The sequence below is a fragment of the Canis aureus genome, chromosome 14, assembly GCF_053574225.1.
Source record: "Canis aureus isolate CA01 chromosome 14, VMU_Caureus_v.1.0, whole genome shotgun sequence".
NCBI classification, from domain to species: domain Eukaryota; kingdom Metazoa; phylum Chordata; class Mammalia; order Carnivora; family Canidae; genus Canis; species Canis aureus.
Window position 1 is genome coordinate 66,238,606 of NC_135624.1, and position 24,637 is coordinate 66,263,242.

A 24,637-nucleotide genomic window follows, 5' to 3' on the forward strand; every position below is an offset into this window, starting at 1 on the left:
TTTAAGATCTATTCTCTTAACAATTTTCAAATACACAATACAATATTATTCACTGTAGTCATCCTGCTGTACACTACATCAGTAATGTACATTACAACTATAGGTCATTGTTTTTTATGTTTGTTTTCCAGTGTTTACAGTAATTGTGAGAAGTTTGGTCTAACCTAAACTACTTCACGATTATCAGAAATGGAACCTACTTTAAATAACATGATCAGAATAGTCCTTACAAATAATGTAACATTTAAGCAAAGATTGAGTAGATGGAATAGATATTGAGTGTGAGTCAGAATGGCTCCAGACTTTTTTGGCAAGCAGCACGGGAGGATGGAATTGCCATTAACTGAAATGGAGAAAACTATGGGCAAATCAGTTTAATAAAAAAAGATCTGTGCCCTAGAAGGCTCACACTCATAAGTGAGAGAGAGAGTTAAATAACTAATGTTATCAACTGACTGAGCTAATGTGCTAAGTATTCTTTATAGCAGCTCTGTGGGAGAGCAGAGGAGGAAAATGTATCATTTCAATTTGTGATGAAGGAACAGGTGCCAATCAACGTGTTGAGGAATGACCAGGGTGGGAAAGACAGGGAAGAAGGAATTAGTTATGGAAGAGTCATCATGCATTTCATGAACAATAGTACAGAAATACAAAGTTAATTCTAAGGAAATGAGGCAGTGGGACATTGCTTGATGTGACCAATTTGACTATGGTGGTTGGGAAAGAGATGGAGCCTTTGGAGAGGAGTTTTTAGGAAAAAGATATAACCAGGCTGAGGACAGTATTATTTATTATGCTAATGAGCTTGCGCTTAACCTATAGCTATTGAGGCAGTAGGAGAAGGTATTTTTTTTTTTTTAAGATTTTATTTATTTATTTGAGAGAGAGAAAGCAATAGAGCAGGCATGAGCCAGGTGAGGGGCAGAGGGAAAAGCCAACTCCCCACTGAGCAGGGAGCCTGGAGCTGCATCCCCAAACCCGAGCCACAGGCAGATGCTTAACCCACTGAGCCATCCAGGCGCCCCAAGAGGAGGTACTTTTAAACAGTAACATAAAAATCCTTGGATAGAGAATAGACCAATAATTTGTTCCTTTTTGGGTGTGTTCATTGTCCAAAGGCAGTTAAGCATACACATACCCACACACACACACAATCATACACATAGTGTAGTAGTTCTATAGAATGGTCTCAAGGCATTCTCTGGGTTGTTTTCTTGCAACATGATGGTTATAATTTGAAGGCCTTTTTTTTTTTTTTTACATGATTTAATGACCTCTCATGATCATAAATAGAGGGGAAACATAAAGTGAATACTGCCAGTTTTCCCATTCATTTGGTAGGATGTTGACTGGTTATTTATTAGCCGGTGTATTCTGTGGGTCAAAAATATTTTATAACCATTGTGAAAAAATTGATGCTACTGAGTCTTAGGATTGTTTCTTCAAGTCATGGACCCAAGGACTTCAGGGGACTTCCACTAGATGTCAGTCAAAAACAGAAAATATATTTATTTCTCTTACTCATATAATAAAGTATTCAGTGCTTTTCTGCACATGTTTAGGCATGTATTAACCTAGAAATTGTGTTGTATTTGTAGGCCTAAAAGAAACAGTGCATTCCTTAGGATATGTTAGGATTATCAAATGTCTTGATTAGAAGGTGGGGGGCTCCTCCAATTTTAACTTTTAAAAAAATAGTATTTATTTATATATTGATTGATTTATAGTGTGTGAGCAGGGGGAGGAACAAAGAGAGAGGGAGAATCTCAAGCAGACTCCCTGCTGAGCATGGAGCCCAAAGTGGGGCTCTATCTCATGACCCTGAGATCATGACCTGAGCTGAAAGCAAGAGTCGGACTCTCAACCAACAGAGTCACCCAGCCACCCCCAATTTTAACTTTTTTTAAAGATTTTATTTATTTGAGAGAGAGTGAGAGAGAGAGCATGAGTGAGGGAGGGGGCAGAAGCGGGGGGGGAGGGCGAGCAGCAGACTCCCTCTTGAGCAGGGGCCCAATGTGGGACTCTATCCCAGGGCCCTGGGATCATGACCTGAGCCAAAGGCAGATTTTTAACCAACTAAGCCACTCGGAGCCCCCAAATTTTAATTTTTGAATGGTATTTGAGATGATTGGATACTTATGACTTCTATATACATAAGGAAAAACTGGCTTTAGGGCAAAAAGATGTAGATTTTAATTCTGGATCTTCCTCTTCATACTGGCTTGAAATTAGCTGAATCTCCCAACTCTGAGCTTTGTCTTGAAAATGGAGATGATAATACCTTTTTTCATTTTAGTCTCCAGTAACTATGAATATCAAAAAGGAAGTGGATATGATAGTAACATGAACATTATAAAGCACTATGTAGATATAAGTTATACTAATTTGTATTATTGCCATTCACTGCATATTACATAATAAAAAGTGTATCTTTCCTGGCAAAGACTGCAAGTGAGATTTAATTCACTGCTGAGATAACATAGAGTTCTATAAAAATGTATGTATGTATGTATGTATATGTAATGTATGAATCAGTTTCCTTGATTCTTATAAAAATCTACTCATATAGGTTCTTTTCCTTTTAGACTAAATAACCTCAGTTTTCATATGCTCTCTGTGTTACACCTTTGTATGTCCACACATCTTTTAAATAACTATTAATGAAGTGGCTTAAGAAAAAATTGCTTGGAATTGGTGGCCTGGTTATGAACGGAGTTTCACTGGAAGGCATACCTGAGAGGACTGGTCTCTAGTGCTGGCCCCCATATTCTCACATGTTTATAGAGCTTCTTAAGAATTTTAGCCGTTGCATGAGATAAATTATTTGCTATAACTTCAGTGTTATTGTTAGTGAATGGAAGAGCACAGACCAATAGGTGGTGACATTAAGTGTAGCTCAGACTTATTGGTAAGGGGATGACTCTCCAAACCTACAAGAGACCTGAGTTCTTTTAATCAGTCCATGTTAAAATTAAAATTAGCCAATTTTAAGCTTAGAAATGAACTAATTTAAGCCCTAGGTCAATAATGGAGATCTTAAATACAATTATTTTTCTTTTCATTTACAAAGCTTTTGATTAACTGTGCCATATATCCATATGCCGTATATCCATGGCATGGAGCTTCAACATAAATGGTTAATGTCTAAGAAATGAATCATCAATATCATCCAGGTTAAAAAATGAGCCACTGTTTTTATTCTCAAATAGTGAACATGTGGTTTTTAAGAATTTTTACTAGAACCTGTATAATCATTTTCTGGTTTCAGAGAAAACAGAGGGATACTTACTCTGCTAGAACATTACAGAATAAATACAGTTATTGAAAGTGAACAACTGTTGATTGGAAAGACATTCCAAAGACCCCATTTTTATATGAACATAATTCAAATTACTACTTTCATACATATAAAAGACTTCAGTAGTTTAATGCTGGAAAATTGGATTTAAAGTAAAATAGTAGTATCCCATTTAGAATATAGAAGATCTAAGGTACAAGGCATAGCTCTTGAAAACAATTTAAACTTTGACTTTGGTAATGTTCTTAAAAATTATATTTAGGGACACCTGAGTGGCTCAGTGATTGAGCGTCTGCCTTTGGCTCAGGTCATGATCCCGGGGTTGTGGGATCGATTCCCACATCAGGCTCCCCTCAGGAGGCTGCTACTCCCTCTGTCTATGTCTGCCTCTCTCTGTGTGTCTCTCATGAATAAATAAATAAAATCTTAAAAAAATATATATCTAAATGCCATCCATTGTGTAATGAACAAAGAAACTTTTATGTAGCAAATAGTAACTTTACTTCAGTAATATTAGGCAGATGGGCTGATTGTTGGGTTTAGGGTAACCTAAGCCACTCTGCATAGAGTAATAAAAGCCTTATTACTTTTACTTATTACTTTTCAAAATGAGATGATGACTGACACCTCCTATCTATATGTTCTTTTCCTTCCAAATAGAAAACCAAAATGATATTTTGGATATCAGTGTGCTAGTGCTTCAGAGAAATATACGTGTGTGTATGTGTAGGTGTGTGTGTGATTTGCTTTTTTGTTATGTCATTTGGGAGGAAGTTAGGCACACAAATGATGTTATGAATATTTTAACACCAGCAAAGCCCTTTTAATCTGTGATAGTGGAAATATTTAATAGAAGACTATTCATGGAAATGTCTTGTGTAGGAAAAACATAGATCTAAACCACTAAGTAGGGAAACTAATTGAGGCAAAGACTTAGGACCTGGCTGTTTCCAGATCTCATTGGTATTGTTTTATTTCAGACATTTTACCCTTTCACCAGGCCAGCCGCTCCGGCCCCGCAATTGCCTTATACCATTACAGTGGTTAATTATAGCCATCAGCCAAAGCACTTTGGCTTACTATTTTGGTGGAAAGAAAAAGGGCGAAGTAATGATTTTACACCTTTCCTGAGGCTAACTCATAATGTAGATCTTCAGATCTCAAGTAAAGACCTCCAAATAAATGACCATTTAAAAATAGACCAGGGCAGCCCCCATGGCCCAGCGGTTTAGCACCACCTTCAACCCGAGGTTGATCCTGGAGACTCGGGATCGAGTCCCACGTCAGGCTCCCTACATGGAGCCTCCTTCTCCCTCGGCCTGTGTCTCTGCCTCTCTCTCTTTCTCTCTCTCTCTCGCTCTGTGTGTGTGTCTGTAGTGAATAAATAAAATTTAAAAAATAAATAAAAATAAAAATAGACCAATTTATTTACTTTTCAGACCATGTGGATGAGCGAACAGTGTGCAATGGAATTGCCCCTGAAAAAGATGTAGATGGATTTCATATTATCAATATTGGAAGACTGTGCCTTGATCAGCATTCTCTCATACCCGCCACTGCCAGTGCAGTTTGGGAAATAATCAAGAGAACAGGTTGGTAACTTGTGGTCCACTGGACATATGTATGAAGTGCCACACTGAGCATTTGTGCAGTTCCTTGATGGAACCATTTCACTATTGAGTGAAAGAAAATGATAAGCCATAAAACTTCAGTCTGTAGAAAGTTATAAAATCATAGAAGTCAAAGAATAATCCAAAGTAAATAAAATAAAATAAGGAACGCATGTCAGCTTACTGGTAACTACTGTTGCACCTTATAGGAGTGGATTTTTCCCAATAGTAGGATTGTGTCCCTGCTTTTAAATTATAAACTTACTGTGCATTTTCCAGAACGAATTGTGATTTTCCTTACCTTTAGAAACAAACAAAATGTGATGAACATATTTGAGCCATCTCTAATGACTTCAGTGTTTACTGTAGACATTTACATTTGAATTGTGCTCTGAATACAATACAAATATTCTCTTGGACCCTGGAGGTATATAGAGAGATATATACCTCTACATTAATCAGTTCCATATTGCCATATGGAACATATTCCATATGTTTGTGATTGTCCTGCCTCTCTCTCTCTCACTGTCTCTTCCACTTCTGACAGCATCTTCTCCTTTCAAATGTGCTGTTTTCTAAAGGAGAAAATTTCAAGAGAAAGTAGATCCTAGAACCATCCTCTTAGGACATTACTACTTGTAAAAGCCTTAATTCTAACTTCTTCATTTCACTTATGAAGCAACTATGCCCAAAGGAGGTAGAGTGTGCTATATCTGCAAGTTTTATCTTTCATAACTTTCTGAATCCCTAAAGTTCAGTACCTTTCTCCTATGGGGTAAAGTGCATGAGTTTTGTAAGAAATACCCTTTTTCCCAATTCATTTTGTTCCGAATTTGCTGAAAGTTTGATTACCAATTAAGCTTGACATTGTTGTACTTTGCTTACTTTATAATTAGTAGTAATTATTACTTATATTTTAAGTTTTTTGCATGTCTAACTCTTCATGTGAATCTCCATATTTAAAAGTAATTTAATGACAACTTGAAAAATGTAGTTTTTTAACAAGGACAATTAAAGAGGAAGTGACAAATCCAAGAAACATAAGAAGAATATTTATAAATAATGAATGTGGGCACATTATAGACTAGCCACACAGTAATTCAAATTTAATTAGAAGTTTTTAAAGAATGTTTTACTTGGCTGTTCAAATGTTTAATTTGCTTCTTGTTTTTGATTCTTCATTTAAATCAAACTCTGTGTTTTAAGGAATTGAAACATTTGGGAAAAATGTGGTTGTAGCTGGAAGATCCAAGAATGTAGGGATGCCCATTGCCATGCTTTTACACACTGATGGAGAACACGAACGGCCAGGAGGTAGGTAGGACCTTAGAGATTCCATATACTCTTACAATTTTCTTTATTGTGAAAGTCATCAAGTAAGGATGTTTAAAAATGTGACTTGGTATATTCGTGAGTTGATGCAAATTAAGGCTTCCCTTTTTCATCTAATGACATGAGCACCTTGAAAATGAATAAAAGAGTTGCTGGGAATATACAGCCCCTTTGTCCCTATTACTGTTATTATTTTGGCCTTATACATTTTCTTTAAATAATTGACAATATAAACATTAAGAAAAGTAGAAAGCCACTAAATACGTAACAATCACATGTTGATGGACGTCTGCATGCTCAGAGGCACACACACACACTGAGGTATAGATATATAGATTTCTTATAATTATTAACCTGGGTGAATTCCAGTGTCTTGATCTTAAATTTTTAGATCTTTCTTTTAGGATCTTTGTTGACATAAGGCACATGAAATAACTTTTTAAGTCACAAAGCCCTATGGAAAAAGAAGCCCAGTGATGACATATCACTATCTTAAATGATGAATGAGACTTTTGAGTATTACTTTTCCTTCCTGGGCCTGAGGATTTAAATGTTGCCGCTAATCAAAATGTGTATGTGGATTGCAGTAAATTAGGGCCTGGTAATGATTCCAGGTAACTTTAAAAAGCCTTAGTTTTGAGGAGCTTTTTGAAAGGCTAAATCTAGTAATATGAACACAATATCATGGTGAACACCTACAATTCTAGTGTTATTATTTATGTCTAACTCTACTATCTACTAGTGCTGTCTCTTAGGATATAATATTGATTCATATTTGCCTTTGTGGAGTATTTTCTACATTAAGCAAGTTAAAACAACCAGAAACATTTACCTAGGTATACCATTTTTTTGGAAAATTTTGACTCGGTGTCAGTTTGCCATTTTTTTCTTCATTTTCAACCTTTTATTTTCTTACTTCATTGATGACATAACAAGCAGCATTATGTTGTTCCACAACCTACATGGTACTTTCTCATAAACCATCTTTTTCATTCTTAGTAATTCTGGCATAGATTATTTTAATTTTGCAGCTAAAGGAATGAGCTCTCCAGACTTTAGGTGACTTACCTAAGGCACACAAAGAAGTGGTGAATCCAGAGCTGGGAGCTGGGTGTTGACCGGGTTTAGGAGGATAGACTTGGAGTCAGACCCTGTCCTGCCAAGCCATGTGTGCTTGGGCGAGACATTTATGCCATGCAAGTTTCCACTTCCCACATCCGTAAAATGCAAATAATATTAATATCTCCTTCTCTGGGTTTTTGTGAAAATTAGATGAGATATGAGTGTAAAGCCCTAATTATAGTGCCTGACACAGTAAGTTAAGTTAGCGCTCAGTAAGTGTAAACTGTGGCTGTTACTATTATTTCCATTATATGTTTAACTTAATAATCTGCGGCCATATTAACTATAAAGTTTAGAGTGACATGATCCAAGTTAATGATGTATTTTTCCCCTTCATTTTGTCTTTTTCTGCTAGTCTTTGTTGCAATAATTTACATAAACATAGAATTTATAAAGTCTGTAAAGTGATTAGAAATATGACATCATAATGTACATAATCGTACTTCCCATTGTACTTTTTCTCATAGGTTATCAATGTATTTTATGCTAATTTCTTGGTAGGTTTGCATTTTGAATTATTTATTTGTCTAGAATACCTAAGTCTAAGAAAATCAATTTATCCCTTTTTTATGCGACTTTAAATTAGACATCCCCATGTCATAATACATATTAACTTTATAAACATTTTATGTTGTGTATTACAAAATATTCTTACTTGAATGCATGTTAAAAATTGAATAAAAGTGGAATTAGTTATAATATTGGTTATTTATATGCCAGGTAGTTAAATTTGCATTTATTATAGCAGCACCTAGGTGCCGTTATAATTGCAGTATCTAAAAGGTAATAAATTATATTAAAAATGATGTTGGGCAGTTTGTAAAATGAGTGGTGTTTAATCTCATGTATATTTAATGGGAATGTGGTGACATATATGATTAATATAATGAATTGTTGAGAGCTGCTTACTGAAGATTTGGAGTCTGTGGGAAAGTTAATATTTCAAACGTTCCTGTCTGTTAGAGCAGTAATTATGTGCAGTGACTACATGTGCATTGTTAGCTAATGGAGATAATGAAGGGGGATTAACTAGGCAAATTCATATCTATGGAACTGTTCTGATGACACTCACAATGTTGAGCGTTCAGCTCCTACTGTATTTCTTTGCCAGAAGAGATTCAGAACCCTAATGATTCATTTGTGTCTTAGAGCCAAAGATAATTGTACTAGAAGAAAAATGGCTATACTGTAATTTAGCTTGATTAATATGTGTCACTTTTGGCTAGCTTTTAGTCCTGATTATTTGGGACATAAATCCCAGTTGTTTGGTGAGAAAGAATTTCTTTTAATTCCTCAAGGGCTTGAAATATATAAAGCACTGAGAATGTGCTAAAATCTTGAGGCAAAAGGGTAGTGCTGGTGCTTGACACAGCAGGATGCTGCAGGGAGATCATCTTCTGCTGAGGACATGTCATCACGGAAGGCTTTGTTGAGGACATGGCATTTGAGCCACTCTATAATTTATGTAGAGTAGGTCAGAGATGGTTCCTGTCTTTCAAGAGCTTAGAGTCTTGGTGATAAAGGGGGAGATAGATACAGAGGTGCATGATATACAAGTATGCATGTATTTATTTATTTATTTATTTATTTATTTATTTATTTATTTATTTATTTTTTGCATGTTTTAAATTGTAAATATTCAATGGCACAAAATAAATTTTGACATCTCTAAGAAAACACTGCATTTGCTTAGGGAAGCCTGTGGTTAATTGAGGGGGTGTAAAGATAATGATAATGGAGAATCTCTTCTCTTGAGCTCCACTACTTACAAGGATACTTGAATGCCATTGTGACTACCTAGAAGACACTGTGTATTCTTTTAACTTCTTTGTATATGGTAACCTACCCAGTCTCACTTTTCTTTAGAATGGAAACTGAATACCATTGGTTTCAGCCCAATGTCTTTATTTGTAGCTTTACTGTGAGGAAGCAAGAGAGAAGTTCTTCAAGTTTCTCTAAAATAGAAATTCCTCCAAGATAACAAAGTGGCATGATGACCAGGTGTTAAGATTATTAATTGTCACCAAAGGAATGAGATTCTGATTTTATTTCAGGGTTTTTTAGAGTAAGTGTCTTTCTGCGTAGTTTATATTCTTACATAGGACATTGCATCTATATAGATTACCCCTAGACAACTACAGCATGTAGTTACACGCTTCTCCTCTAGCTGAAAGGTTGTTGTATCATTGCAATCCTTGCATTGATGTAGGGATTTACTTTTACTTTAAAAAAAAAAAAAAGATTTATTTATGTATTTTAGAGAGAGCAAGCATGCATGCTGGAGGGGGGAGGGGCAGAGGGAGAGGGAGAGAATCCCAAGCAAACTTCCCAATGAGCATGGAGCCTGATTTGGGGCTCTATCTCACGACCTTGAGATCATGACCTGAGCCAAAACCAAGAGTTGGACACTCAACAATTGAGCCATCCAGGTGCCCTGATGCAGGGACTTTTTCAAAGAGCATTTTAAAAGGAAGAACAACAAGCTAATTGTGCTTAGAGTTCAGTAGGCTCAGGGATCTTCTTAATTTCATGCAATATGCATTCAGTACTTAATTCTCTGTGAAACACTGTAGAGAAGACTGGTAGAAAAGACTTAGTTCTGTTTCTGGAAGATGATAGTCCGCATCTTCAGAGTTCATCTTTGAAGACTGTTTTCTCAAAACACTGCTTCTGCATTGGTGAGCAGCTTTGGATTCAAGCTGCCCTTCTGCTGCAACTTTCTGTATTTTTACTCGGGTAATTTTTACTCAAGGGGAATCTTATCAAAATGGAAAACCATGAGACATTTTGCCAAGAGAATGCCCTTCCTTCGTGAAAATTGGCTCCAGTTGTGAAAATGAACACTTTTGCCGGACTGGAAGCATTATCTCTTACCTATAGGACATGCTTTCAGGTGCTAACACAGGAGTGGATGTTCCGAGCAGTGCAACGTGATGTGAGTGGTATGTGTGATTAAGCTCAGACCAGTGCCAGGTTGGGCCAGGCACTCTGGGTTTCAAAGAGAGGAGCCAAATAGGAACGCCTGGGAATGCAGGAGTCATGCAAAGGATCACACCATAAGGACTGGAGACATTGTTGGCAGCAGAGTGGAGTGAGACGTTTGCTACCTCCATGGAATGAACCATTGTCAAACTGGGGCAGGGAGGATGGCAGGCATTTAGTCTCTCTCCCTCCCATCCCACTACCCCTAAGTTAGAAGTACTCATAATAAGATATTGCAAATATTATGTCTTGTGATGCTTCCATGTTGGTTAGACTTTACTGAATTCCAGCACTGAGTTTGCATAGTGGAAAGTAACAGAAAAAAAATGCTTGTTCTAGTCTCCTTTTCTAAGCTGAATAATAAGGGTACTGCTTAATTTATTTTTAAAGATTTTATGTATTTGAAAGAGAGCATAGGGGGAGGGGGAAGGCAGTGGGAGAGGGAGAAGCAGGCTCCCCACTGAGCAGGGCGCCCAGTGTTGGGCTGGATCCCGGGACTCCTAGATCATGACCTGAGCTGAAGTCAGACACTTAACCAATTGAGACACTCAGGTGCACCGAGTACTGCTTAATTTTTAACATCTCCTAAATTCAGCCAGTTCTTATCTAGAAAGCACTGTACTTGGGATATAGCACGTATTCTTACATAAGACAGCTGGAACTATTACACTCTTGGATCTAACATTAAACATTATTTAAAATATAAAGTGACATCCCCATCTTTCTTTTTCCCTTTCATTTTCTCTCTTTCCCCATGACCTCAGAGTACGAGGTATTTATTACCAGTACAAAGCATCCCTTTTCTAGTGTTTGTAAGCCAGCTTATTCCAGGTACCACTCATAAGGTTATTGTGATCTGCTCTACACTGCCTTTCAGTACATTCCTCTTGTCGCTTTCTTCCTGGGACCTGATGCTGAAGGCCATGGAATCCCAGGCTGGATGCCATCCAAACATGCCATCCTTTCCACACCTCCTTGCCCTTGTATATCCTGTTCCCTCTGCATGGGATGCCACTTCTCACCGCTCACCTGCTCGCTTCACCACTTCACACCCATGTTTTTAGACGCGGCCCAAATCTTCTGACCTTACACATGTTGTAGTTGCTGCAATCGCAATACTTCTCCTCTCTCATGTTGATCATCTACCTGTTCTTTCCTACACATGTTTGGTGAATGTGAACTTCTCCATGACAAACATGTGTCTCTGGCTTTTTCATATCTCTGAAATTCAGCACAGGACTTGGCACATAATAATGTAACCAGCCAGCCCATCAGTGAAAGTTTATTTAGTGTCTCCTATGTGCCAAGTAATGTGCTGGTATTGTAGAAAATGAGGCTACAGGCTAGGAATTTAAAATAAAATATTGTCATTTACAGAAATCCTTGTATCTTGAGAAGGAAGGGAAAAAGGGTGAGAGAAGTAGCTATAGCTAGCTAGGAGCTTACCACACACTAATTCCTTCGTATTTTAAAGTTACAGACATTGGGACACCTGGGAGGCTCAGCGATTGAGCACCTGCCTTCGGCTCAGGGCATGATCCCGGGGTCCTGGGATCAAGTTCCATATCCAGCTCCCTGCGGAAAACCTACTTCTCCCTCTGCCTGTGTCTCTACCTCTCTCTCTCTCTGTCTCTGTGTCTCTCATGAATAAATAAATACATCTTTTAAAAAATTAAAGTTACAGACATTTATTATAAAAGTATAATTTAAGACTCCCCTCTCCCCAAGAATCAGATCACAGGGGAGAGGAGTGCTTCATCACTATCAGAGGACAGGGAGGAGACCTCAGGACACTGGAACGGAGGGGAGGATATTCCTGGCAGCATTAATTCAAAGATGTTACCATACTTTTCCAGGAAAAACATTTAGGATCTATCCTTTTTTAGACTAACTTTTTTTCCTGTCAAGCTGTTGATAGATACTGCTTTCTTACAAAAGAGCTGATTTTTTTGTCACTAAACATGGGGAATACGATGGTAAATAAACCAGCTATTGCTCTGTCCTCTTGAGCTTACAGTCTAGTAGGAAAGACAGCCATTAAACAGGGATGAATGATTAATCACCATAATTGTGCAAAGTGCTGCAAAAGAGAGAGCTTTCTATAATAAGAGTTTAGCTATAGGAAGAATTTCTAATTATGGTTATATATGAATGTTACACCCTTCTGTTGTCTACCTTCTGTTACCATTCTGTACTTCAGACTACTAATAGGTGAAAACAAAGCTATCTTCTACTTGAAATTATTAAAAATTATGTCTGGGGCCATTACCACCCTGAACACACTTGATCTCAACAGAAATTATTAAAAATTCCTAAAATCTGGAAGAAAACTTTTCTCTCTCTACAAAATAAATAATTCATACCGTACATATAAATGATGCATTAGTGATTTAAAACAAAGTCAGGGGCGCCTGGGTGGCTTAGTTGGTTGAGTGTCCAAGTCTTGGTTTTGGCTCAGGTCATGATCTCAGGTTCATGAGATCGAACGCTGGATCAGGCTCCACACTCAGCGGAGAGTTTGCTAGAAGATTCTCTTTCTCTCTCTCCTCCCCTCCCTTGACCCCTCCCCACATGCACTTGCTGTCTTTCCAAAATAAATAAATCTATTAAAAAAAAAAATAAAGTCAGTCCCCAAAGTGTTGTTATATAAAGATCCTAAATGTGCTTAAATAGTGTAGGGTCTAGTCTGTTTGATCAAGAAGTATCTCTGAAGTTTCTTGTTTTTTTTTTTTTTTCTTCTTCTTCTAATTTGTTGCTTTTTTAAATTCTGAAATCTTTTCCTATTTCCCTTTGTGAATATTTCTGCAGACTTTCAGGACTTCCCAGTGCTGCTTCTCTTTGCTACCTCCCTCTTTGTTCTGTTTTAACCCCTTAATTGCCATTCTTCAGCCTTGCAGGTAGGAGTGCTCCTTCTTACTCATGTATTATATGTCCGCGCAGATATAACTTCTTGGGCAGGCTTCTCTGATAGCCTGTCCCACCACGGACACACTGAAGGACTTCTCCTTCACATCATACATCAGTTGGTGATTAGTGTTTCTTAGTGTCATTATTTGATTAATGTTCATCACACCTACTTGACTGTTAACCCCACAAAAGCAAAGACCGCCTCTGTTTATCTTCCCATCTTATCTCCAACACCTCACACAATAGCTGTCCAGAAAGTCTTTGTTCAACAGATGAATGGGTACATTTACTTTATTTGTAGACGAAGAGTATCATGAAAGATTTAATACAGCTACTCATAAGCTGTATTCTAAGCAACACTGATATAAATGGATTTGAATTTTTTAAAAAAGGGAGAGGAGTTGGTCAAATAAGTTTGGGAAATCTGGATTAAACAAAATTGAACCTATAACTTGACTGTGATATTTCTCAGAAACTTTAATATAATAATAATATATAGTATAGCCTCTAACATGGTAAGCACTGTGATTCTCTGATAGGGTGACAATATTTAGTATTTGATTCTGGGAAGTTGGTTTTTTGTTTTTTGTTTTCCCTAACAAAATACATATATTTGTATTTATGTTTGCTATATTTGTATCTACGTGTTTGCTATATTTGTGCTAGTATACCCCCAGAGCCCTAGCCTTTTTCCATAGAGAGGATGAATAGAAGGGCAGTAAGCAGCACAATGTTCTTGGAAACGTCTGTATATTTCACTCTCAAATGCAGGCAGAAATCTTGCAAATACTTACTTAGTATTCATTTTTTATCTTCTAAGCATGCTTGCAGAATCAGACATTGCTGTTAGGCCCTTGAGTTTTATTTTCATCTGTTAATCTTGGAAAGTGGAAAATAAATGCAAAAATTATATACAGCTGTAGCAAACACACACACACACACACACACACACACACACACACACACCCCTCTTCTAGCCAAAGCAACTAGAAAGGAAAAAACAATACTTTGGCTCATGTCAGCACCCATTGCCCATGGCTGAGCTGGCCAGCTTGTTTTGGCTAAAATTTGGAGGGATCTGATTGCTTTAGTTTTTTATAGTTTAAAATCTATTTCACAATCAGAAACACTATCAATCCTGACTTGGCAATTTGGCACCATGGGGAATTTGGTCACCTGGGGAATTGATTCATGTAGATGACTCACAACGTTTCATTCCCATTCATAGGAAAGTAGTCCTAGAAATAGAATGCTTCAAAGCCAACATCTTCATTTATGGCTGCCATGTTGTTCACACCATAGCTGCAGTTTTGACTGGTGAAGATTGGCTTCTGGAGCAGGAGAACCTAGTTGATGAGGATAGACTCTTTGTTCTTATTGCCTAAATACACATTCTGTTCTTGTATATCACTATGAGATCTGGGTATGCACAGCACAATTGTTGGATGAATTAAGTGAACTGATACCTGTAAAGTATTTAGTATTCACACATGTTAGCTATTACAGTATACTCACTCTAAAAAGTATTTTTAGAGGAGCAGCGCCACCTTCAGCCCAGGGCACGATCCTGGAGACCAGGGATCGAATCCCATGTCGGGCTCCCGGTGCATGGAGCCTGCTTCTCCTTCTGGCTCTGCCTGTGTCTCTGCCTCTCTCTCTCTGTGTGTCTCTCACGAATAAATCAATAAAATCTTAAAAAAAAAAATACACCTGTCTCAATTTTTAAAAATAAATAAATAAAAAGCATTTAAGGTATGCCATAGCAATATATAAAACACATTGCCAATGAGAAATAGTTAAAAGGGGGGAAGCAAGGCCTAAACTAACACAGAGCCAAGAATAAGGCTATTAAAAATGGGCATATCATTAAATCTTAATAGGTATATTACTACTGTCAAGCACATTGCTTTTCATATACTAGTGCTGAATGTATGTTTGGTGAATTTGTTTGAATCTAAACTATACTTTCTAGGATTGAGTCACTAATTTCATCTTGAGAGCTCTTTAGCAGGAAAAGAAATGATTAGTTACCCAATTAAGTGTCTTTAGGATTAAAAAAAAAACACATGCTCAGGATAAAGAAAACATTTTCTGGTGTTAAGACTGAAAAATAATTTCTCCTGAGGGTACTTATAAACAGGAAACTATATAATAAACTGAGTAATATTCACAACATGCTTTTTATTTTTTTAATTTATTTCTTTTTAAAGATTTTATTTATTTATTTATGAGAGATACTGAGAGAAAGAGAGGCAGAGACACAGGCAGAGGGAGAAGCAGGCTCCATGCAGGGAGCCCGATGTGGGACTCGATCCCAGGTCTCCAGGATCACACCCCAGGCTGCAGGCAGCACTAAACCGCTGAGCCACCAGAGCTGCCCTCAACATGCTTTTTAATTTAATGAAATGGCCACATCTTATAGGGCTATTTCTTTTATTGCTTAAGCACAGATTAAAGCTACCACTGGCATGCATTTCTTTTATTTCACTAGATATTTCTTCTCATTCTCTATTTCTGGGTCATTCTGTTCTTCCCAACTCTAAAACAGTGGTTCTCAACCTTTGCCACCCACTAGAATCATTGAGGGGCTTTTGAAAATATGGCTGCCTGAGCCCAACACAGAATAATTGAATCAGAATCTTTTTTTTTTTTTAAGATTTTATTTATTTATTCATGAGAGACACAGAGAGAGAGAGAGAGGCAGAGACACAGGCAGAGAGAGAAGCAGGCACCATGCAGGGAGCCCGACTTGGGACTCCATCCCGGGTCTCCAGGTCCACACCCTGGGCTGAAGGCAGCGCTAAACCACTGAGCCACCCAGGCTGCCCAAATCAGAATCTCCAAGTTGGACCTGAGTATCAGTATTTTTTAGAAAGCTCCATAGAAGATTCTAAGGTTGGTCAAGGTTGAGAACAATTACTCAAAACACTGGGATAAGCCTAGAGCTTCACTTCTCATTCTAGAGCCATTCCTGGGTCATCCTTTCTAGTACCTTAGCTTTAAATGCCCTCTGTATTCCCAATATGTCAAGACCCATGTAACCACTGTTCACTTGACAAGTCCACTTGCACGGCCAATAGACGCTTCCCAACTTACCATATGCAAACCTTCAATCTTAATTTTACTCCTCATAGTCTGTCCTGTCTTAGGACATACCACTGTCACTTCACCCAGGTGCTCCGGCCACCCTTGACCTCTCGCTCCCATTTCATGTCTTATCCATTAGCAATCTATTTAAAATATACCCATGATCACTTCCACCAAAATGATCCAATTATTCAAGATAGCCATCATCTTTCACTTGGAGCACTATCAAATTTACAAACTAGTTTCTCTGCATCCACCCTTGTCCCTTCTTCCATACGTTCTACACAGTGGGTCTCAATCACCCATGGTTTCCTGTAACATTCAGAACAACATTACATCAGAATAAAATCCAGATTCCTTAATGTGATATGCAAGACCTTACAGGAACTGACCTGGGCTGCATCTTTTCACTCGCTTCCTACCATCCTCACCCTCCATCACTGCCCTCCAGCTGCAGCTGCCCTTTGCTTCCCAAGAATGTCATCCACACTCTTGTGTCAGGGTCTTTGACTTGGTTTTCCTTCCGACTGAAATGCTCTTTTTTGAAATTATTTACATAAGTTATTTTTCTAATTTCCTTTGGGTTTCTCTCTGAATGTTAACTTCTCACATTGTCCCTTGCCACCTTATCAAAATAACACCCATGCTATTATTCTGTATTCACTTACTCTGCATTCCTGTCTTCATAACATAAATTACTATGTAGAATTTTATTATGCCTTTTTTTTTCACTTATGTATTATCTTTATTGAAGAAATGAATCTTTGACTTCAATAATCTTTGGCCAAATAAAGGGGCAGATATTTTTCAATATCTAGAAACATTGGTGGTCAGGGCTCTGTCATTCCTCCCTAATACTGTTTGTTTCAAAGGTACTTTGAGATAGTTGTTTAAAAGAAGTAAGCTTGAAATGGTATTTGACTATTTAAAAGTGAAACTGTCTTCCTTAGTTGTCATCTACCTAATCGTCCATGTGTTTGGAAGATAACTGAAGGATCTACAACAAATCAGACCAGCCAGGTCTTAACCAGATAAAAATGCATTTGAAACCTGGCCCATTTTAAGCATGAAAAGAAGGCTTAGATCTGAGTGCTCTGTAACTATCCCTAAAATTATTTGGGTGATTTAATCCAGAAAAAGCAGCTGCAGTTGAAATAGAAAACTTAAAGAGGTGCCTGGGTGGCTCAGTCAGTTAAATGTCTGCCTTCAACTCAGGTCACGATCCCGGAGTCCTGGGGTGGAGCTCCACATCGTTGGGCTCCTGCTCTGCGGGGAGTCTGCTTCCTTTTCTCCTCTCTCTGCCCCTCCATCCTGCTTGTGCTCTCTCTCTCTCTCTCAAAGAAATAAATAAAATCTTAAAAGAAATAGAGTAAAACAAAGAACTAGAAAACTTAGAGTAAATGGAATTTAGGAGTCAAGAGAATGCAGTACTATTTCAAGATCTGGGAAATGGCCCCATGGATCATTTTATAAATGATAAAAATGGAAGCTAAAACTGCCCTTTTTGTATTAGAGACACATGTGTTTTCTGTCATTAGCTGGCCTCTTATCACTACTACCAGTGCACACCAGGTAGGATCTGAAGGCAGAATTTATCCCTATGAAAGAAGAAGTGTCATCCAAGATCCCTCACAGGCAGGACAATTGTCCAGAAATGGTGTTCCGAAGTGACTACATAGTGGTTGCCAGCTCTGATTTTAGCACTGTGAACTCCAGCAGAGCTGCTGCTTTCTGCCCAGTGTGGACAGAGGCTGTCTGTCGAGTGCCATGATGAGCAGCCTGGGCTCTAGAGCCAGACTAAATTAGTTTGAATTCTGGCTCTTACATAGTTTATATGACCTTGGACAAATGACTGGACTTTTTGTGTCTCCTTGGTTTCTTCATTTATAAAATACAAATAGCATTACTCACTGCCCTATAAAAAGTACTCTAACAGTGTCTTGTGAAGATTGTGTGATATGGAAATGTATGATAATATGTGTAAGGTGCTAGAACAGTGTTAGATGTGTAGTAAGTTCTTATATAAGGGTTATCTTATATCTAGACTCTGTCCATTTAGCTGCTACAGAGAATTTCTCTGTGGAGAGGTCTGTGTGTGTGTGTGTGTGTGTGTGTTATGCTACAAGATACAATCACATCTTACAAATTGAGTAAGAAACACACAGTCAGGGCTGCCCGGGTGGCTCAGCGGTTTAGTGCCACCTTCAGCCCAGGGCGTGATCCTGGAGACCCGGGATCGAGTCCCACATTGGGCTCCCTGCATGGAGCCTGCTTCTCCTGCCTGTGTCTCTGCCTCTCTCTCTCTCTCTCTCTCTGTGTCTCATGAATAAATCAATAAAATCTTTTAAAAAAAATAAAAGAAACATTCCAATCCAGAATCTTTAGACCTCTGTAGGCATTTGTCCAAAAACAACTCAGGCTGCTTTTCTCCTTTGGATGCTGTTCTGGTGATGAATACAGTTTTCTTGCCTGTAATTTCCTCAGCGTTTTGTCTGTCTTTCTTTCTTTCTTTCTTTCTTTCTTTCTTTCTTTCTTCCTTTCTTTCTTTCTTTCTTCTTTCTTTCTTTCTTTCTTTTTCTTTCTTTTCTTTCTTTTCTTTCTTTTTTTCTTTCTTTCTTCTTTCTTTTCTTTCTTTTTTTCTTTCTTTCTTTCTTTTCTTTCTTTCCTTATTGGAGAGGGAGGAGGGAGAGAGAGAGAGGGAGAATCCTAAGCAGACTGCACACCCAGCACCAGAGTCTGACTCAGGAGTTAGTCTCACAACCCTGAAAGCATGACCTGAGCTGAAATCAAGAGTTGGGTGCTCATCTGACTGAGCCACCCAAGCACCCCTCCTTTAAAACCAGACCATGGTATGAGTTAATGTATTGAGAATGACTCCGTTTTCTCTTATCCAGCGAAAGTGGCAAAGCCAAAGCCTACATGTGAGATTCTAGCTCCTATTGGATTTGCCATTTTGCTTCATCTGTCAATTCAGGTTCAAGCTGCTATTTGAAAATTTGCCTCATGGAAAAGGAAGTTGAGACTTGTTCTGTGTTACTGTTGAAGACAGATCTAGAATTATGGTAAAAGTTGCAAAAAGGTAAACTGGCTTTTGCAAGGAAGAAGTTTCTGTCTGGGCTAAATAACATGCCTTTGTACATTTTTATGGAAAATGATTTATTGATGCATAAGGATGGGGGTATTGAAGCAGAAGAAAAATAAGTTCTGCTTACATCAAGAATCTGTCTTCTCTAAGACCTTTAACTGCCCCTGCGCTGTTCTTAGTTAGAGAAGATAGTGATGCTCTGTGCCAACACTGTAACTTATAACTCCTTTTAATGTGGAACGTACCACACTGTATTCTCATTCCGGTTTACATATCTGTTTCTCATGTGAGAGTATGGAATTGTGTGTTTCCATTGCTTAGCATGATTCTGGGATTACTTCTTGATAATTGAATAAATGGAGCTAGAGAATGACCTAGAAATGGCCAAGAAAAAAAATAAACTCTTCATTTTAAGTAATTTAAACCAAAAAGTGCTACTCTAAAATGAAGTATATTGTGCCGTTTGTTCTAGCATCTTATAGCAAATATTATTTGTCTCAAATTGGCACTCTGTGCTAGTTGCCAAAACTCTTCACTACAATCTGCAATTTTACACAAATTACAGTGTAATAATAGCCTAGAAAACTGCTCAGACAGCTCCCAGTAGACAATTCTTGATTGACTGTGGACTTTTATATAGTAAGAAGTGTATCTTGCCCAGCAGTTAATTATTAAGTTCTAACAGAACTCTCAGATTCCAGGAGATAGGTTCTAAGTTTTTTATTCTTACTCTATTTTACAAACATGATGTAAAGCTCTGGGCACCATGAAGTTGCTTAAGACTCTGCTTATAAATGTTTTTTATCTGGGTCCGTGTGATCATTAGAAAAATTAGGTCCTCGCCCAGGCTGATATCATATGCACAGTAAGAGGATGAAACCGAGTGTGGGAGAAAGTCATCTGAGGGTCAGAGATATTCATCATTCTGCAGAGTAGCTGCTGTAACTTGTTAGTACTGGTTACCCCAGGGAAGAGTTGAGGAGTTAGAAGGGATTAGGTGCAGCAAGCCAGAGGATTTGCTGAAGAAAAATTAAGAGGGCACCAAAACTGGAAACAGGAATGACAAGAATTTTCACAGGTTAACTAAGCATTTAGTTTGCAGGACAGCTGGTTCCCAGGGGCAGGGACAGGTACCAAGGTGCTCATCCGCAGGAGGCAAAGGCAGAAGAGACTGAGGCATGATTTGAACACATTTGCCTTTCACTCCGACGAGTTACGTCTCCTTTGCTATCATCCTCTGGTCACCTGAGTAATAGGCTGAAAGCCTTTCCGCAGGGTGATATGGTTATAATCAGAAACTCACCAATCGAGTTTAATTATGGTTTTGATATTTCCCCATGGGTTTCACTGGCCAGACTCACTCAGGAGTAATAACAAGTTAACTAGACGTTATTGAGGGGAAGGTGGAGTTGCCTAAAAGAGCTTTCTATGCTTACTGAAATTCACCTTCATATTTTTTTTCTTTTACTCAAAACTTTACAGGTTGTTATCTGTATATACAACTCAGTGGATTATTATGTATCCCTCAATTCCTTGCTGAAATCATCAGCACTGATGAAAGGGGAGGTTTTAGTGTGGTTTGATTTTTGTGGGCATTGGGAGGCTCTCATGCAGGAGAACACGCTTACATAGGTTGCTAATGTGTAAGAGGACCTTTCTGCATGTAGGGGAACTGTACTAAGAGATGGGGGGAAGCTTCACAGTTTTGCCTTGGGATGCTTTGAAACACGTATTCTACATTTATTGATGGTTTATAGCAAATGAGAAAAAGAAGAAACACGAGACTTCATAGACTTTGCTCTGTATAGCTGGGCAGATGGTGGTACCATTAACCGAAATAAGAGACTCTCAAGTACTACTATCTTCTCATTGTTCTTCCTTTTCAAAGCTTTCCTTGTTGTTGTCTTTTATTTGTCCTTACTAACTTTAAGATGAAATCATATTCTTTCAAAAAAAAAAAAGCATAACTACCAGTTTTTATTGGAATTGTATTAAATATGTAATGAACAGAGAGAATTATCATCTGTATTATTTTGAGTCTTTTATCCAAGAACATGTTTTATCCTTCTAGTTCTTCAGTCTTATGTCTTTGGTGTTGTTCTGGAGATTTTCTTTTATCAGATAGATTTTCCATATTTCTCGTTAGGTTTATTTCTGAGTATTTTACCTTTTGTATTGCTATTGTAGTGGAGTCTTTTCTTTTACTGTTTCTTCTAATATGTTGTTATAAATGAAAGCTATTTATTACTGTATGTTTATTTTTTACTTGGCAATTTATTGAATTCTCTCACTGCTTATGATATTACAGCTTTTAGACTTATTTAATATTAACACCTTACCTCCTAATTTCTTTTGTTTCTTTTTTGTTCTTTAACTTTTAAGTGAAGTGATTGATTTACTTATTTTCTTATTTTTATTTTATTGATATAATAATTTTAGATCTATGAGTTTTCCTCTATGCTTTATCTTTATTTTATAGGATCTAATATGTAGTGATTTCATTATAAATGTTTCTAGAAATTCCACACTGTTGTTTGTGTTTTCTTTTTGATCCAAAAATTATTTAAAATAGGATTTTTAAAAATTCCAATGGAAGAACTCTAATTTCTGATTTTTTCAATAATTATAACTTTATTGATTTGTGATTAAAGAAAATACTAAAGTTTATCTTGTTGTCTATTTTTGAGTATTAATTAAAATACTCTGTGGTTAAAATCATACCATTTAAAAATATTCTTTGATCACATGAAAAGAAAATATATATTCTACTTTCAAAATGTGATGTATTACAATCAGGTACATAACATGAATTATGCTATATACATTTTCTATATCTTTGATCTGTTGTTGATTGAGAAAGGTGAATTAAATTTAGCAAATACAGTGTGTTTCTTTTTCAATTTGTAGCCCCTATAATTTCTGCTATATGAATTATGTTTCTCCTTTATATGTTATCTATTTATCATTGTTGTGTGCTCATTTGAATCATGTCTTTGCATTACGATGTGCACTTCATTGTCTTATCTAATGTAAAATTACTCCGTATTTAACAATAAGAACATCATCTCTTTTTTTGTAGTTGTCCTGCTATACATTTGCCCATTTTTTAACATTTCCAAACAGCTTTGTTTTAGATGTGCCTTATATCCAGCATAGAATTAAATTTTGTTTTTGCTTTGCAAGCCAATTTGGAAGTATTATTATTTTAAATAGCTTAGGAAAATGAAAAGTTGGTGTGATGATAAATATGTAAGATCTGAACTGTCATAATATTCTCTGTTCTATTTGTTGTTTTTATTCATTTTTTACATTTTTTCCCTTTTTTGTGGATGGTTCTTCTGATACTTAGGAAGGTTTGTTGTTACTCTAATAGTTATTTTAACTTTACACAGTACTCTTAGTTGTCTCTTCTTCATATGGTATCTATTGATACTCTAATTTTAAAAATGATAAAATACTTTCTTTTTCTTCCCTGATTCCATTTCTTTTGTCTCCTACTTGATATTTGCCAATAAAAATGATCTTTTAACACTTTTACCTTATACTTCTAAAATCCTTATACTTCCATTAGTTGATTGATCAGCTTTAAATGTTTTTCTGTTGATCCTGCTCATTAAATAGTAGATGATCAGCGAACTTTCTCATCTTCGCCCTTCCCATTCCAGTTTAGTTGGTTGTAACATTTCTCCATAATCAGAGCAAATAGTATTTACATTTTTGTCTGTCACCCCCATCCTCATATTTTTTTAAGTCTCAGTTTTATGGCTAAATATATCCCAAACTCTCCAATAATCCTTTTGCTAGTTTATGATATATGATACTTGATTTATTAAATTTAGTCATTTAGCAAGTTCCTCAGGGAAAAAAAGAAAAACATGGGAACAATATTCCAAGTTCTTAAAATTTGCCAATTTCAATGCCTTTAATGTATTTTTGTTGTCTGATTGCTGAGGCTAGGACTTCCAGTACTATGTTGAACAGCAGTGGTGAGAGTGGACATCCCTGTCTTGTTCCTGATCTTAGGGGAAAGGCTCCCAGTGCTTCCCCATTGAGAATGATATTTGCTGTGGGCTTTTCATAGATGGCTTTTAAGATGTCGAGGAATGTTCCCTCTATCCCTACACTCTGAAGAGTTTTGACCAGGAATGGATGCTGTATTTTGTCAAATGCTTTCTGTAACTTTTAATCTTGGAAGATGATATGACTGGATATAAAGTCTCCCAATTTTTTTAGGTGAGTCTCCTGTAAATATTGCTCTGCTGTTTTCTGGAGTTGAATGTACCAATCTGAATTTTTGCTTTTACTATTCTTTTTTTAAACTTTACATTACTGAAATTTTTCTTAATGTTGACCTTTATAGGTCACTTTATATGAATTCAAATCTTCTTTTCCCAGATTTTGTGACTTTATGTTCTTAATTTTTAAATTTTTGGTGTAATATTTGGCCATAATATTCAGCTTTTCCATTGCAACACTTTTTGTTGTTGAGTATATTGGTATGTTAGTAAATTCTTTTTTTAAAAATTATTATTATTTTTTTAAAGATTTATTTATTTACTTATTCAGAGAGAGAGAGAGAGGCAGAGACACAGGCAGAGGGAGAAGCAGGCTCCATCCATGCAGGGAGCCCGACGTGGGACTCGATCCCAGGTCTCCAGGATCACACTCCGGGCTGCAGGCGGCGCTAAACCGCTGCGCCACTGGGGCTGCCCTGTTAGTAAATTCTTTAAAAAGTATTTTTTGTTTATTGCCTTTTGTTTTTTTCCTTGGGTCTGCTATTTTTTTTTTTTTAACAAGGGTCTGCTATTTTTAAAATGTATTCTTTCATTTACTTAAAAAAAATAGTAAAATCCATTCTTCTGGGTGTACAGTTCCATGAATTTAGACAAATGAATATTGTCATGTAACCACCACTAGAATCAGAAAAGATCCATCCTTCCCCAAATTCCTGGGCTAATTTTTACATAGCATCCTTTGGCTAATTCTATGTCAAATCCTTTTTTTGTTTCTTTGTTTTATTACTTATCCTTGAATGAGTTGGATTTCTTGGATCTGCTATTCTTAGGGTACTTCCGCTGGGGGTTGGAGAGGAGGTGCCTGGCAGTCCTCAGATCCCTCCTTCATCACTTACACAGACTCCAACTGCCTCCTGTTGAAATGGCTCCTCCATGGGAGTCTAGCCACTAGGAACTTTACTGGATCCAAGAAGGCTTC

General features: G+C 37.1%; 1 protein-coding gene across 18 annotated transcripts in view; it reads left to right on the forward strand.

Annotated features, from left to right (window-relative positions):
- MTHFD2L (methylenetetrahydrofolate dehydrogenase (NADP+ dependent) 2 like) overlaps positions 1–24,637 on the forward strand; it is a 134,474-nt gene that overhangs the window by 32,951 nt on the left and 76,886 nt on the right. For 17 of the 18 annotated variants that reach the window (XR_013352354.1, XR_013352355.1, XM_077848349.1 and 14 more), the window contains 2 exons: positions 4,738–4,890; positions 6,115–6,222. The exons of the other annotated variant lie outside the window; for it this stretch is intronic. Coding sequence is in view for 15 of the 17 variants with exons in the window: in XM_077848349.1 (XP_077704475.1) it covers positions 4,738–4,890; positions 6,115–6,222 (261 nt within the window). In the remaining 2 variants the exon portion in view is untranslated. The remainder of the gene's footprint in view (positions 1–4,737; positions 4,891–6,114; positions 6,223–24,637) is intronic. 18 annotated transcript variants of the gene reach the window in all.